At 38.2% G+C, this 16,521-nt stretch overlaps 1 protein-coding gene across 1 annotated transcript in view; it reads right to left on the reverse strand.

Moving 5' to 3' along the window:
• The window catches only part of LOC124170946 (neuropeptide SIFamide receptor-like), a 246,775-nt gene extending 230,647 nt beyond the window's left edge, over nucleotides 1-16,128 (reverse strand). Inside the window, exon 1 of the mRNA XM_046550024.1 lies at nucleotides 15,202-16,128. Within this exon, the coding sequence (XP_046405980.1) occupies nucleotides 15,202-15,907 (706 nt within the window). The 5' untranslated portion in view covers nucleotides 15,908-16,128. The remainder of the gene's footprint in view (nucleotides 1-15,201) is intronic.
• Between the last annotated feature and the right edge of the window lie 393 nt (nucleotides 16,129-16,521).

Raw genomic sequence — 16,521 nt, forward strand, 5'->3', positions numbered from 1 at the left:
ACATTACCATCGGCGGTATACATGGTCTCTTTACAGTACGTTGGTGCTGAATAGCTTCTCCTATTCATTTTAGAGAATATCATTCCAAATTAAACTCATAGGAAAACAATTTAAAAAATTATATTCGTCCATTGTAGGCTTTTCTTTTGTAGACTACAAACTTCCTCCCAAACATCCAACTCTCAAAAGTGTATGCACGCAGAACTATCTTTCTCGTCTCCTGCATACCCGCTAAGGTAAAAAGCAAGGTAAAATAACGTCTCCTATCTGCAGACCACATCTTTCTTTTTACACGGTCAGAATTAAACTGGCTACCGATTCCGGGGATGCCAGTGTATGTAAAAGTGGCTCTCGGCCAGTGCCGGTGACGGGGCCGACAACGTCACCGGCTTTGCTGGTGCGTGTGAAAATGGACTTAATGTTGCGCTGCTCTCTCCTTCTCTCTTTCTCTCCAGGATCGTGAACGGAGTCGAGCGCCGTGAAGTCCTTAGCATGCGTGTGTTGTACAGCTCTGTTATAAGTCTGCGATTGCTCGAGTACTGAATATTGCTATTTGGGGAGAGATAAGTCTCCATCGCTTCGATTCTAAGAATTAAACTGCAATGGCCGAAGCATGACGCCCCAACACTGCGCAATGCCTAAGAAAATAACCTGATACCTCCTGAGGGATTCATATCCCTAAATAAATCACGAACAAGTGGAAACATTTGATGCACTATCAAACAAATGAAAGCAGTTGGTAAATTAGCAGGTATTTGGAAAAACAAGAAAAGAATTTGAAGCAATAATTTGTTCTGCAAAAAAACATTTTATGGCCACTGTTGGTCATTCAGGGGAAGGATTGAATTGTGGCAGAGAAAACTCCGAGCGCTGTGTAGGCAGCACCCAAGCACTGGGCTAACTTTGGCGGAAACCTCGGATGCCTTGACAGAAAGCTCGCTGGTATAAAGGGGAACGAGCGCGAAGTTAACATTTTCGTAGAAGTTAAAAGCGCACAATTTGATTATCATTTTATCGACTTCGAAAATGAGTAGGGAACGTCTGTTACCATTGAATCAAACCTGCGGCGTGTTGAGAAATAGCTTTCAAAATAAAATTTTAATTGATTTACTTCCTTTCCTGTTTTCGGTTGCCATGGTAGTTTCCATAGTCGATACGGAGAAATCTAACCGTCATTCATCCCCTATTATAGTTTCAAAGCGTCTAATAGTTGGTTATTCATGGATTTCGTGAATTTTTACTTCAATTGATACAGGTAAGGATTTCATTCCTCCTGCAATGAATTTCGGTTTATCTCTCCATGGCCTGCCTTAACCCGTTTTCCTTGGAGTTACACTTCAGTTTTCTGGCTGAGAATTAAAATATTCTTATTCATGGTAGACTTTTCATGAGAAAAATGTTAAAATTACGCCGCGTTAATGGAGTGTCATTAAGTTTAATATTAATTAAATAATTTAAGTTTGCCAGTTTATCGAGATTTCCCTAAAGAAACTGTTTGAAAACATTGGATTTTATTGAGTACCTTTCATCCACTTTGATCCATGTTTTCTTGAAAAGTACTCTTTATATGCCTTCATAGCTGGTGATAGTGTGTAGAATAATAGTTCCGAATTGTACGCGCACATTATTGGTATTCAATATTAGCCATATTTTCTGTTTTGTTTGCAAAATAAATATTGAATCAACATTCAAGTGGAAGAGGTATGTGCATGTATTTTAGTCCGAAATCTAATATTGCGCAGGTATAGAATGAATGTATGCGCAGGATTCGATCCAGTTTTAATAAGCTTCGAGCAGTTTCGGGAGCCTTATTTTGTGCTTGCCACTTAGCAGCACGAACAGCGAAGAATAAAATGGGAAAATCAATTTTCTATAGTTGAGGCAGCACTAATATTTTATCATGTCTTTTGCGAGCACAGAAAATAAGTACAAAATTGGGATCGCAGCAATAAAATAAAAAGTAAGGAATGGTATTATTGCATTTCTGTGTCTAATACACCAGTCCCAATTCTTTTCAACTACATTCACCTACACATCAATTAAGCACATTATGGTGATTCTTCAGTAAATAAAGACATGATAGGGATAAAGTAATACAGTAGGATAAAGGTAAAGGTTTAACTTTGTTAAAAGGAATAGGCAGAAGTGAAATCAAGGTACCTAGGGGACGTGAGTCTTCTTGTCGCAGAATACTGTGCGTTTTACTAGTCAATGTTACCTGAAATTCCCCTTAGTGCTTAGACATATTCAAAAGGAAGACCATCACTTACTTAATTTCCAGTGACCCATAAATGCGGATAGATTTCATTATTACTTAAGTTGATTGATTTGTTTCTATATCGATACATTTTATGCTCATTTAGTGTCAGGTGATGAAATTTAGTTTTTTTCATTATGTTGTATAAATATTTTTTACCCCTGAGTCTATCGACAACTGCTGATTGACTGAGTTATTTGTTTTTTTGTTTGAGATTTATTTGTTTGTGGATACGTTAACGTTCATTTAGTGTTAAAAGAAGGAATTCAATTTTTTCATATTGCTCTATGATTATTTTGCTACCATTATGACTATTGTCAACTGATTTAATGTAATTATTTATTTGTAAATACGTTTAATGTTCACCTAGTGTTCGAAAAAGGATTTCAGCTTTTTTATATTTTTGTATGATTCTTTTTTTTACCCATATGTCCATTGTCAACGAACACCTTGTAATTTGACACTATGTTTTAAAAGATTTCATATTCCAATAGCAATAAATGAATTTATTTATATCTGCAGAAAATGCGATACTCCAGTCAATAAGTTTTAATGAAAGTGAGAGACGTACGAACTGTGGAAAATTGGAAAATTTCGTCACTACACTGTTTATTATTAAGAAAAATAGCTGTATGATGGCACATGTTAACAAACGAATCCTAGAATTGAGGTAATGCCAACGAGAACAACGTCTTTAGGAGATCAGTTCATGGAAATGTGTCGTTAATGCTTTTGAGTTTGGAGTCACAGATCCCCTTGAATGAAGATGAGAAAAGGATTTGGGATAATGGGCAATATCGAAGCTTTCTTCACAAAGGGAACGCGTCTGAATACAGTGAATTGGCCTTACAGTTGTATCATTGACTTTTGTAACGTTGATTCAATTTGGCTTGAATTCAGGAATAAATGTATCCGGAGTCTGAGCTGAGTTCTTTATATCTTCGGCACTCTTGATGGATACGGCGACGTCATATATGCATTACCTTGGAGGAGAAAGTCTATATCGGGAATTTGCGTTGCGATAGAGTGCTATCATTGATTTAGGGAAACGTTTTCCATGATACATATTGCTTGAGGCCACATATGTGAATTTACCGTGCCTTTTCTATGACAAATCCATAATAGTACAATGGTTTTTAGGTAAAATATCTAATAAATGTAAATGAATATGATGCAAATTGTCTGGGGAGTAGTTCTATGGCAAATGGGACATCTGTTAGCTAAATTGCATATTTTCATGCCGGTGTCCATGAATTTCTGCAAGCAAATTTTGCCCTCTACTTTTGCTGGATTTTCTGTTTTTTGTCCTCCATGAATTTTTTATTTCAATTTTCCAAAGCTTAGAAAGTCTTGAAAAGCTAGTAATCAGATTGCTTCTCAATAGAATTCAACTGGATAGATATCATCAAAGGATACTAAGTTATTATTCCTGGAAGAAAACGCAGAAAATGCGTTCCTATGAAGTGATTTTTTTCCCGTTTTAATATGAATATACTTTTTTTAGCTAGCTAACCAATAACTTGTCATAAAATTTGCAGTGATGTTCTAAGGAGTAATTTTATTTTTATCATTAAATAATTTAATAAATCATTCTTATACTATTCATTTGAAAAATATTTAATGGTTTTCATACCAACAACGCTAGTGGCTAAATATCATTTTGAGATTCAGATTTTATTTTAAATGAAAAGATTACGAGTTTTTTTATCACAATTTTACTGATATGGTTACTTCTTAGTCCAGAATCTTTGAAAATAACTATTCCTACAAGTTACTCAATTTTGTATCTCCTTTTTTACCATAATTACATGAATAATGATTAAAGAATAACGTGGTAGTTTTCAGGGGCGGTCGGGGTTGATTGGAAGCCCACGGCTAGGCCTCACGAGGCCTCCTTACCGAGGGATTCAAGGTTCCTCCTCCGGAAAATATCAGTAAGTTGCATGTCCGAAAATGGTCTATGACGCTACTCTGGCTCTCGGAAGCTATAAAAAATTCTCAAAATTTTTAATTTTTTCCTTGCACTGCACTACATTGAAATAAAAAAGACTCTAAAAAAACCTTTTCGAATAACCCTTTCAAAAATTTTTTGAGCTCGATTACTAGGTTATGAATTTCATGGCTTTTTTATCCTACATCAACATAAGGGCGGAGGAAATCACAAGAAATATTGGAAGCCGTAGAAAGTCCAAAGACATGGACCTAAACTGGATACCCTACACTCCATTGCTTCAAGCTTATCTGTATGGAAGCATTGATTATCTAGTTATTTCAGTCCAATCTTCTTCATAGCTCAGCAACTTTAAAAATACATTTTTGCATTAACCACCCACACTTACGACAATTTTCAAAAAGCGTAATGAACAATGATTATATTTTTAAACCGGCGAAACTCGTCGCACAGAATTGTCAAAAATTATAATAGTGTGCAGCGGCTTCTTTAATGTGTTTACCCTTGAGGTGGCTAACAGGGTGTTATGTCGTTGTTGATGGAAATACCGTGCGCAGTGATGAATAAGGGCAGATGACGCATTAGAATTCAAACATAACCGGCCCTGTGCACGCGTGAGGAATGCGCCAAAACTCGGATGATGGGTATCATCAAAAAGGGATGATTTCTTGGGGATCATCAACAACTGGGAATTGCGAGGGTGGTGACCGGGTTGCTTCCTAGCCGGAGATCGGATGTGAGGGAAAGGAGGAATGGCTTTTCCGAAAGAAGGCCGCGTAATGGAGAGCTGTTGGGCGGGTGGGGCGAAATAAGCTGCCAGAGCAGGATACTGGCATTGGGGAAGGCACTAAATGAGTTTCCCACGGCTGAAGCTACGGTGGTCCGGTCTAATCTCAAGGGTATGTGTGGAGGAAGGAGTAAGGGAACTTGCATCACACCCACAATATGCCCATTTATAACTCCAGGCAAGGCTGATGATGCACTCAGGGGTCCGAATCTATTTGCTTGACATGAAAGTGTGTTACTATAGCCACGCGACCGATTTTCCTCCGCTGGATACAACCAGAGTTTATGAGAAACCTCTCCAATAGAACACTAAAAGATAGTTCTGTGATTGTGATTAAATTATGTAATTGCTACGCAAAAAGATTTCACGGTTTTTCCACCGGGTAATTGAGTGCATGTAACTCTATGTTTCGAAGAGGAAGACGCTCGGAAAATCTAAAATCTTACATTTTCATTTACCTTTGTGTATAATATCCTGGATTACAATACGAATTTTCATTCTCTGGATTATAATACGAAATATATATTATCTTATGACTTAATGCGCAGTCACGCCAGCAGGTGCAATGCTGAAGGCCATAGATCTAATTCATTAACTCGATAAAATATTTAGTTATTCCAGGATAAAAGTCTATGCCTCTTCATTTACTGAAAAATGTTCTATCAGCTAAACCGCAACACTTTTTCATTCAACTTTCAACGATAAAAAAGGTTATTAGACTTCTGCAGCTATAATATCTATTTGTATTTTATATCAGTATAACAAAAATGCTGGCAATTATTATGGATTTTTATGGTGGATTAATATCGATCCAATGTTTGATACTAGAAAATCGGGGGTTGTGGAAAGAGTTTTCAATTGCTTATCTCATAAATTTTCGGTTTTCCTTTTTATAAGTTGTTTTAATTTTTAGAATTCCCTTTGGTTATCTATGATTTAAATGACGAAAGAAATCCAATGTCCTTTTAAATTGAAATAAATTTCTTCACATTGAAAAAAACAGCTACCTTGTCAGAAATATTGCATTAGGATGCCTAGCAAACTGGTCATCTTGATGCTTTGGGCATAAAAAGGAATAATCGTCTGTCATCATGCATGAATTCAATTTTTGTGATCACATCGGACACAATGGGTATGATCTTGCTTCTGTGAAAATATTAAAATATTACCTTTAGAATTAAAGTAAAATAGAGGCGAGCCTTGAATTCCATAGAAAGAATGGTCTTCGTAGGATTCATTTGGGTTCACTGTGAAAATATTGTTTTGGTGGGGGCGATAGCACCGAGGTAGTCTGCCAAAAACGGCGCTAAGAGATTTGGTGGGTGGTAGCGAAAGGCGGACCCCGGAGCTAGGGAGGCCGGATTACGGAAACGCTCGATAAAGAGTTTGGCTTGAGAAGGAGTTTTTGGCGATAATGGTGAAATCACAACTTTGTTAAGGCCTAAAAAAATGATCGGATACGAGTGATAATTCCATTAGATAGAAACACGAAGCAGTGCATTAAGAGTTCTTTCATTAACGATGTTATAGCTAAAGACTTGTAGCCGAAAAATAAACAACGTATATTTTTCCTCATAATCATTTATCAAAACATGCGAAGCAGTTCCTTTTCTGGCATCATCGATAGTGATTCATATCTAATACTCAGAGACCCGGAAGAAAAATTTAACTTGGCTCATGATGGTGGAAGGGTTTTATGGAAAACTAATTGCTAAATATTTTTTCTTTAAGAATAAAGCATGATGATAGTGCTGTTCAGTAAGAAGTGTTCAATATGCAGTGGCGTAGAAAAAGAAAGGCATTGAAATATAATGTTTAAATTTGAGACCTCTTTCACAATTCTGGGGGAACGAAGGAACCAAATTAATATCAAGAGCGGCGCCTTAGGGCGGCATTCATCATTGAGGCAGCTCGCAGCTGAGCGGTGACTGGATCCTTGCCAGCTATCGCATGTTCACGGACCAGCACTTCGGCAAGCAGTAACTGGCAGCATAATCTTCCAAATTTGGAAATTTACGACTCAATTTCAAATTCAGGTGTTATGATTTCTCCTTAGCATCATGCTTAATTGCTATCAAAAATGTTAAGATATAATAATTTATTTTCATTGAAGCTCCCGTTTGAAAAGTGTTTAGAGGGAAGTCAGAAGAAAATGTCAAAAAATGGCCAATTCAATTCTAATGTTGACAATATATATTGCATTTAGGGTGTAAATTGCGTAGAATAAATATGAAATCTTTGAACTTTTGAAATATTTAGCACATTGACTTTAAAACCTTCTATGAGCTACAGCCTAACCAAACGAGGTATAGGGACATATTGGTGGCAGTCCATGAGTATTAGGGCCCATGAGTAAGTTATTTTCTTATTTGTGAAGTTACGGTGAATATGGGATGGGTGAAGAGAGGGATAAAATTCTGGATTATATAATTAGTATATAAAAAGTATTCAACAAATTTGTTTTATTTTACAGCTTTTCCTTTTGCACCGTTGTTCGTTATTCAATTCCATAGATGTGAGAAATTAAGAAATAATCTAATGAGTGATGACAGAGACGAATAAGGTACCAATCATTATAGTTAAACTACATTTATGTGAAAGACTAAGTTATTAAATAATTTATTCTTAAATTCATTGTTAGTAATTATTAATTTCACGTTGTTCACTTATCGTGTAAAGATTTGTACAGAAAACCAACACTGAGTGTAAGTAAGAGAAGTTCCTTTTTTTATAATTCTCAGGAAACATCTTAAAAGTTTATAAAAACCTTCTGAAGAATAAATAAAACCCTTGAAATAGTGATGCATTGATCATATTTACTCGAAAACCTTCTGTGAGCGATTTCCTGACCAAAAGAGGTATATAAACGCATTGGTGGTAGTTTAAGTGCCCATGAGTAAGCCATTTTCACATTTGTGAAGTTACGGTGAATATAGAGGAAGGAATAATAATGCATACAGATGGTGAGTGGCTGCATATATTTTGGGAACTTTGCCATTTCATGGCGGCCATCTGCTTCTTGGAGCAGAATTGCCCATTCCTCGCTTCTTGACGGTCTCAGGAATGCGATTAAGGGACAAACAGACTCAGCGGGACATATTTTTAAGAGTTAATATTAAATAATGGTGTTTTATGAGCTCAATCCGCAAAGAGAGCGTAGTCTATCCTAAGTCTCAAACTATTTTATGAAACCCCAATGCTCAATTGATTCATTTAAATAATTTTTTAGGTGTCACATAGTGCGGTAAATCATATTTCAGTACTTTCTCGTATCCAATACACGTATTCCCGTGCACAGCAGGAATCTTTCCGGACAAATGAGGCATATTGAGCGTTTGTTACTTTCGTCAGGAGGGAAGTGGCAAGAACATACTTCTTCTCATTCAATAGTAGGGTAGTGTGAGGCATATTTTCTATAGATCTCAGTACCATAAGTGAGAATATCCTCCAATATAACTGGATTATTATTCGGGAATATTCCCATGTGTAATAAAATAAGACTTCGCTTAAATCATATAGAAATACCAATGTGGAAAATCAATTTATTTCATATCAAATTTTGGTACATAATTTTAGGGTAAATAAATAAAATTATAGTGATAATATTTCAATGCTTTGTTCTTTGTTTTAATGTTCAAATAGATTTCAGTACTAATGGTAAAATAATACTTTAAAATAATAAAAACCGTAATGCCCTAAAGATCTGGAAAATTATGGGAATGGCATGCAAAAGCCGTAAAGGTAGTTGCCATCTAGGGTTTCATACAGCAGACGTGCGATAAAATTTCTTAAGAGTCCTAAATAGGGGTTAATAAGTCCTTTTTCGAAGAGGTAAGCGTATTTGAGGTCATTTATGCTGTATATTTCAACGAAATGAAATAACCCATTCGTGAGTGTTAATCCAGTAATGTCATTAACTCAGCTTGAACGACTGCTCATCATTCTCACTAGGTGGTTTCCGTTTTTTCAGGCTCCATGAGACAAGAGAGCTATCCTTCCGTGCTGAAAGATATACATATGTATCACACTTGCAAATGGTTTTTAAGGCTCTTTAAACATAATTCTGCTTCATCATCATGTCTTTTTCAGGCCCCGGTCCTGAGCATTGATGTTAAATATGCTGCTTGCATATTTCGGTTTAAAAGACTGTTAAAAAGAGTATTTTGTCATTTTGCACCGTTCACTTATATTTTGTAATTTACTAGCAGACCACCCAGTATTGATCGGTAAGATTAGTGCATAGGGAAGTGGGAAACTTGCAGCTTGGATTTAATTATTATATTGTTATGATATGATTTCTCTTTGAGCGTGTCAAAAGGTGTGCCTACCTGACAGGATGTCCTATCGCAGAAGTTGTATAATGTGACTTAACATACTTCAATGGTAAAACGATACCAAGGACGCATTGGACACAGCCAAAGGTAGTACTACGGGGTCCGGAAGCATTAGATGCACCTATGCACGAACTTCGGTCATAATCCGTGTAGCCGTATGGAATCGCATAGCGGATATACAAACAGACGTCCTCCTATAGGTGTATCAACGAAAGATAACGAAAAACTATTTGGCGAATAATTGAGTATAGGAGCGTATGTTTTCTGCCGCTATTGGTTGATACCTTGACCTTGGCTGACCCCATTTTCAGTCCGGGGAGAGGATAGTTTGTGGAAGCGAGTGTCCATTTTGCGTTCAGCCGTTTCCCTTCATGACACCTCTGTTAAACCTCTTGTTCCCTTCATCGCTCAAGGCGGCTGGTCTTCAGTAGCTCTTGCCGCACCCTCTATCAAAGTGATGTCACCCAGGCATCATTATTTGTCCAAAGTTCCACTCTGTTTTTGATGCATCTAGTTCATTTTGCAAATACCGATTTTTTCCCCGGGTAACCGCCGCAAGTTGGGCCTCCGGAATGGCATTTTACCGCCGTAACTTTCAAATCAATCATCAGGTTTTTGATGGGATCGCATTAAAAGGACAAGTAGCTTCACTCTAACTGACCAATTTTTGGTGAAGGATTTAGTGCTAAAAACTGACGCTATTATCTTGACATTGTCAGGGTACTAAAGTATAATAAAATATATGTGCCTGAAAGTATGTAATTCGCACACCCTTGGCTTAGCTTGGGTTCAGCTCTACATTAGTCTACCCATACCAATGTTCCGGATGAATTTATGTGTAAGTGATGCAACTAAGTATTTCATTTATCAAATTAATTTGCTTCCGGATTTAACAGAACCATTAGGTCTATGAAGGGAACGCATTAAGAGGACGGGAAGCTTCACCTCAACTGACCCTTTTGGTGACGAATTTATCGTTTGAAACAGATGCTATTATGTTGACATTGTCAGGGTCCATAAAATATTAAAGGATATTATTATGCCTGAAAGTATGAACTTAGCACGTCATTGAACTGATTAGGGCACCCTAACCTAGGGTTACCTAACCTTGGTTTGAGTAGGTTAGGGTTACCCTAACCTACCCAAACCAACCTCCAATTTGCATTTATGAGTGAGTAATGCAACTTAATATTTCATTTGCCAAAGTAACTTGCTTTCAAATATGTATGCCTGAAAGTTAGAAATTTGCACATCCTTAGTTTAGATAGGGTTGAGCTCTGCCGTGACTAACTTAAACCACCCTTCGGGTTGAATTTATGAGTGAGTGATGCAACTAAATGTTTCATTTTGTCATAGTTTAGGCTTTAGAATTTCGGCTATATAACGTAAATACGTAGTTACTCAAGCGCGCGTAATTGTACTACAACTAGCTATGAAATCACTGATGCTGAAAGGTATAATGTATCGCTAAAATATCAACTCATACAATTATTCTGTTTTTTCTTATGCCTACTTTCACTTATCTAACGCTCCAATTAATATATCAAAGTAAAATACCTTTTATACATGCTTACGGTATATGAAATTATTGAAGTGTTTTCTAGATATCGCATAGATGTATCTATTTTTATTAGGATATTTCTGATATTTTTATCAGTTATCATTCCTCTGGGAGTTAAAACAACCGATTCATTCGTATAATTAATATCTTTTAATTATTGTTGACGTTTTCTGCAGAAAAAAATGCTAGAAGAATTAAATTAAAGATTTTATTGTCGTTTTGGAAGTGTTCTTGCCAAAAATTTGAACCAATTAAAATGTAATCAGCCATTTTAAATGCCTTCCATCTATTTCCAAGTACTCATAAAATCGTCTTTCGAAGGCAACTGGGAAAACAGCCAACAGAAAATTTGAGGGCAAAAGTGCCTGCAAATGAGGTCTTTCATGGAATAAGTTCAATGAATGTCACTACGAATTTCGTCACCACGAGAATGCGTATTTTTTTCTTCACTGCCTACCTATTTTAATGCCTCATTCGCTATGAAAGTCTATGCGTTTTTGGGAGCAGAAGCACTGGAGCAATTCATTGTTACTATGTAGTTGTTCTCATTTATTTAAATTGCCATGGTTTATGGTACCAAAGGAGTCAAAACTAAACAAAATAAACGTGAATTTTCAGTAGAAAGGAAATCAAGTCGGTGGGAAAATAATGCTCTCAAAATGCTATGCTACAATTTATTTAAAATTCAACGGCAGAGAATACGCGGAAAAATAAAAAAATCATCTCTTCGAGTTAAAATTCAACTACATGTAATTTCATCAAGTTAAAAAAGTGTATATCAATTTTGCATTCGTAAAAACTAATTAATTCCTATTAATTTCTAAGTGATGGAGGAGGGCATGGTAGTATCAAACTAATGCATGCTACAAAAACAGAAGTTTTTGAAAAAGAAACTGGATACTAGTGACGATCATTTTTCCTTATATAAATAAATGTTTTTTTAATTAAATAATTAGGGCAAGGAAAATTTTTATACATTTTCTTTCTTTACTTAAAATTAATGCCGAATATGATGGTGTTCGATAAGTAATTAATTTTTTAAATAAGCCATCGATTTCTCGGTACAGTTGTGCACCCTTATCGGTTATTAAATTTTGCTATATACACCACTTCAAAAAATTCAAATAAGCGTATTTTGTAGGAAATATCAATCCTTTCATTAGATATAACCCTTCCCAAGCTAATTGCGGCTGTATATCACTCAATTACGGATAGTTTTCTAATTGTAATTGCAATTATTTGGGGAAAATTTTACGCTTGCGGAATTCATTTAATTAACTTTGAAGGAGAAATAGGAGGTTCACTACCGGGAAAGCGTTTCATTTTGTAACAAATAATTTGTGGGCTTATTCTTAAGCACCAAATAGCTACTTAATTCTTACTCGTGGAATTATTCCTTTGAGATAACAACAATTAAAACCTGGTGGAATCTAGGATCAAGTTTTGACGATTTAAAGGTGATAATAAAGTTTTCAGCAGCTATAATATTTGTTTTCCGTTTTTCCATTTTACATTTTCATATAAAATGATGCGCGTGCTCACAGGATAATTAAAGCTCGCCTCAATCAGAGGAGAAAGCCACCATTATTTCAGGGGGATATTATGAGTAGCTCGTGATGCTGCACATTCTCCTTATAAATAAATGAAATTCAACCGCGAGTATCGCTTTAAAGATCCCTTTGGTATAACTTAAATGTTTCCGTTATTGTGCAATAATTCAAAATGAATTTAATAGTATAATGCATGAATGTATTTTGCCAAAATATACTTAAGTGTATTAAAGCTTGCGTTTAAGTGCGAAAACGAAACTAACAAAAAATAACAATATGATAAATTAGTGGTCATTTTTTTAAGAACAAGTTTAGAAAAAATTTAGATAAAGTTAACATGAAAATGATGCAATTCTGAGGGGAATGTTTCTGGGACTATTATGTACACATATATTTCTGAAGAGTTTACCTAAAGTGTAAACAGTGCCTTTCTTGACCAACGAACTGTCGATGTTGATATAGGAACTGAGTAGTTTTGCAGAAATAGAATTCCACCCGTAAGGTTAAAGTTAAGAATGAGTCCCAGTGAGTAGATCCGTACCTAAATATGGCGGGAGGACCTAATTTTTCTTGCCATTGCACCTAATTTTCTAAGTCTGTTATTTTGCATAAATTCCATGTGAAACAAAGGTGGAATGATAGTCGATTCTTGACCAGAAGAGAATCATGAAGTTTATTTGCTTTTAGCGTGAAATTGAAGTGATCTGTGAGGCATTATTCCTACACAAAATACGATATATATGATCTAAAATATAATTTTTCATGGCAACTTAATAATAAACTCTTTCATGACATTTTTCTTGCTTTTAACTCCACTGAGTCAATTTCGGGAAAATCATTTCCAAGACCATACTACTATACTATAGTACTATTCTCAAGTCGGAATATATTTATTGGCGTTCATATGTTGTAAAAACGAAATAGTTTAAGCATTTATTACTACAATTACGAATGAAAGCAATGAAGGTTTTGATTTTTATAAAGTAACTTATTCCGTTATTAGAATAAAGCTTACAACGACGGTAGAAATCGGAAGAACTGATTTTCGGCTACAATAAATCAGGTAAGAATGGAGTCCATCGGCTCTATGTAAGAGGATGTGTTTATCGATTTCCTTCTATCTTCGAACTCACAAATCACAATGATTTTTTTGATATTCATTCAGCTCGAGAGCGGAAGCATAAGCCAATAGCAGACACTCGGAATTGCTTCTGCAAGCCAGGTGGCATGGAAGCGGCCCTTTACGCAACGTTTTCTTTATTGCCCATCCGACTAGCCAACTTTTTTTGGAAAAGTTCCACATCGAATCAATCTTTTGGAAGCACGTGTGGTTTCATGCGTGAAATGAACTTTGTGTCCGCCCCCGCCTGACCTGACCCCCGGCCCTTTCTTTTTTTCAAGCATTTGCCTTTCACCCGCTTTCTTATGTTTCTATAGTGATTCTTTCATTTGGGCGTCGCCAAAGCTAACGTTGATAATGCAGTATTTAATTATATTTAAAAGGACTGTTTATTTTTATCATACATAATTCATTTGGACATTCGTTTTATTAACGTTATGAGTGATAAATTTGTGGAAAACCTTTTCTTGACAATGTTTTCTAAGAATTTCATGCGTTAAGCTATGAATATGACTAAACGTGAATAAGATGAAGATGAAGGAATTTCGCCTTGTTTTTCTGCTTTATTCGGATTTTTTTATCAAATGATAAATACACTTTTTTGTATTGTATGTATTTTGAATAGTCCTACCTCAATTGCAGACTTTGATTCCGAATATTTGCAATGCGTGGAAAAAAATCAACTGTAACCGGTGAATAACCCTGTGACAGGAAAGGACATTGGCTGGGAATATATTTGTGAAAGAGTATGGGTGATGATCAGCATTTGTGCTTTGGCATGTTGACCATGCTTATTTGGAAATGGCCATTTTAAAAATAAGGCCTAAAAGTTATTGTCGAGGCTTGATCACAATGTTTGTCAACAAATAACGCTACCAAATGGATATTATAAATTAAATGATAAAATTGTTTTCCGCAAATAACAAATGACATTAGAGAAACTTACACTTGGCTGTTATTTTGGCATGGCTGAACAATAATTTCAATGAAAAAGCGTAAACTACACTTATAAATTATCAATCTGTATGCCCTTCTTTATGCACGCAATTTTTAAGTTCTTTTTTTCCATTTGAATATATATTGCCATTTAACCGTCTTAAATGGACCTTGTCTTTTCTTGCAAGCGTTTGGCTCGCAATTTGTTGAGCGAGATAATGCGTAAAGATTTGCAAAGATTTATCTAAATTTTATTGAGTTCTGTATGATAGTAGTCTTGCTTGAACTCGTTCATATCAGACAACATACTAATTATATTTTCTATAACTTAGTGCCCTACGAAAGCCATTCGAGTAAATCCCTAAAATGATCCACCAGTGCTCTGGTAATCGATCTCATTTACGAAATTTTCAGGAGTTAACTGTTCCAAAGCTTCCAGATTTTAAACAAAAAGATATTCTTCTTATTCATTCAATGCTAAAGGAAAGATCAACGGTCAAACCTTACAATGAAAATAAGAAGAAAACTTGGTTAGTGTATGATCTTCTTTTACTTTTCCTTGGATCATTCCCTATTACTTCAAGCGTGCATATACGAGGGTATACGTATTGAAGAGTAATGGGGATAAACATGGTTTTCAGGTGTTTCGACATTGCTAGAAAGTATCTCTGTGTGACTACTACCCTTTCGACCGAGAATACTCACGGACGAAGATGTTGGACATGAGTGTAGCCGGGAGGCAGAACACGATGACGAGGATGTCAGCGGCCGCTAAGTTGACGATGAAGTAGTTGGTGACGGTCCTCATTCTGGGGGACCTGTAGACGACCGCGATGACGAAGCAATTGCCGACGAGGCCGACGGCGAAGACGATGAGGTAGGCGACGCAGTAGACGACAGTCATGGCCAGCGAGTGGCGGTAGAAGAGCTCCGTGGGAAGCCTCTCGGCCAGCAGCGATGCGGTGGCGTTGCTGGAGTTGGCGAGGGCCACTTCTGCGAGCGGGATGCCGGCTAGGATGGGAGGCACGACCGCGCCGCCCAAGATCACGGCGCTCCCGTTGGCCGTGGTGCCGATTTCGGCCAGCAGCGGCCCGCCGAACGCCTCGATGATGCCCGTACCCACACGATGGATCTCCGGCACTCCTCCCGCCGAGGCCGACGTCACCTGCCCGCGGTCCTCGAAGCCGTAGAGCCGTCCGCCCTCGGTGCCAGCAGTGGCCGCCGGCGACTCGAGCTGGCGGTGGGTGTCGAAGCCGGGGTACTCCGACTCCGGGAGGCGGAGGGACGCCATTTCCAGAGCCGAGGTCAGCGAGAAGATGCGGTGCTGGCCCTTGGGGGCGGTGTCCGCCTCCGCGCCGTCCGGCCTACTGGTCCAAGCGGGCTGTTTGTGGCTGTCGTTCTTCAGCATCATCAGGCGGCCACCAGCGTGGCCGCTTCTCCCGCGGCTCGGGGCCTGGCCGGCCACCCCGCGTTCCTCGCTCCCCAAGTCAGCCTCGTCCGTCTCCGTGTCTCCACTCCGCTCTCAGGTGAGTGCCGATGTGAAGGCGGCCGAAGTTGGAGCGCGGCCCGACGAGTTGTGGCAGCGCCGACCGAACCGCCCGAATATATACGACCCCGTCCTCCTCCGGTGGCGTGGGGCAGATGTGTGGGGGCCGGGGGCGGGATCGCCACGGTTTTGTCGCCTCGGAGCGGCGGAGGTCGGGTCGGGGGCGGGAGTGGGGCGGCGGTGGGAGGGCGTGGAGATTGCGCGCGCGGCACGAGTTGTTTTGGGAGGAGGAGGAGGCACGCTCCTCATCCACTTGAGTCGGGGCACATTCCCCGGCAGGCGGAGCGCGGCCACGGTCGATCAAGCCCCTTGCACGCGATCCTCCCCCTCTCGCTAACGTGCATCTTATTCTGTGTCCCGCCGAGGAATTATGGCACCCTGATCCCCACGCGCCCACCCTCTCGTGCCACGATGCGAATATTTTCGCTAGCCCACGCCAGCCCTCCGTTTCCTTTGGCTACTTGACGGTTGCTCTGACC

This window comes from Ischnura elegans, chromosome X (assembly GCF_921293095.1).
Source record: "Ischnura elegans chromosome X, ioIscEleg1.1, whole genome shotgun sequence".
Lineage (NCBI taxonomy): Eukaryota > Metazoa > Arthropoda > Insecta > Odonata > Coenagrionidae > Ischnura > Ischnura elegans.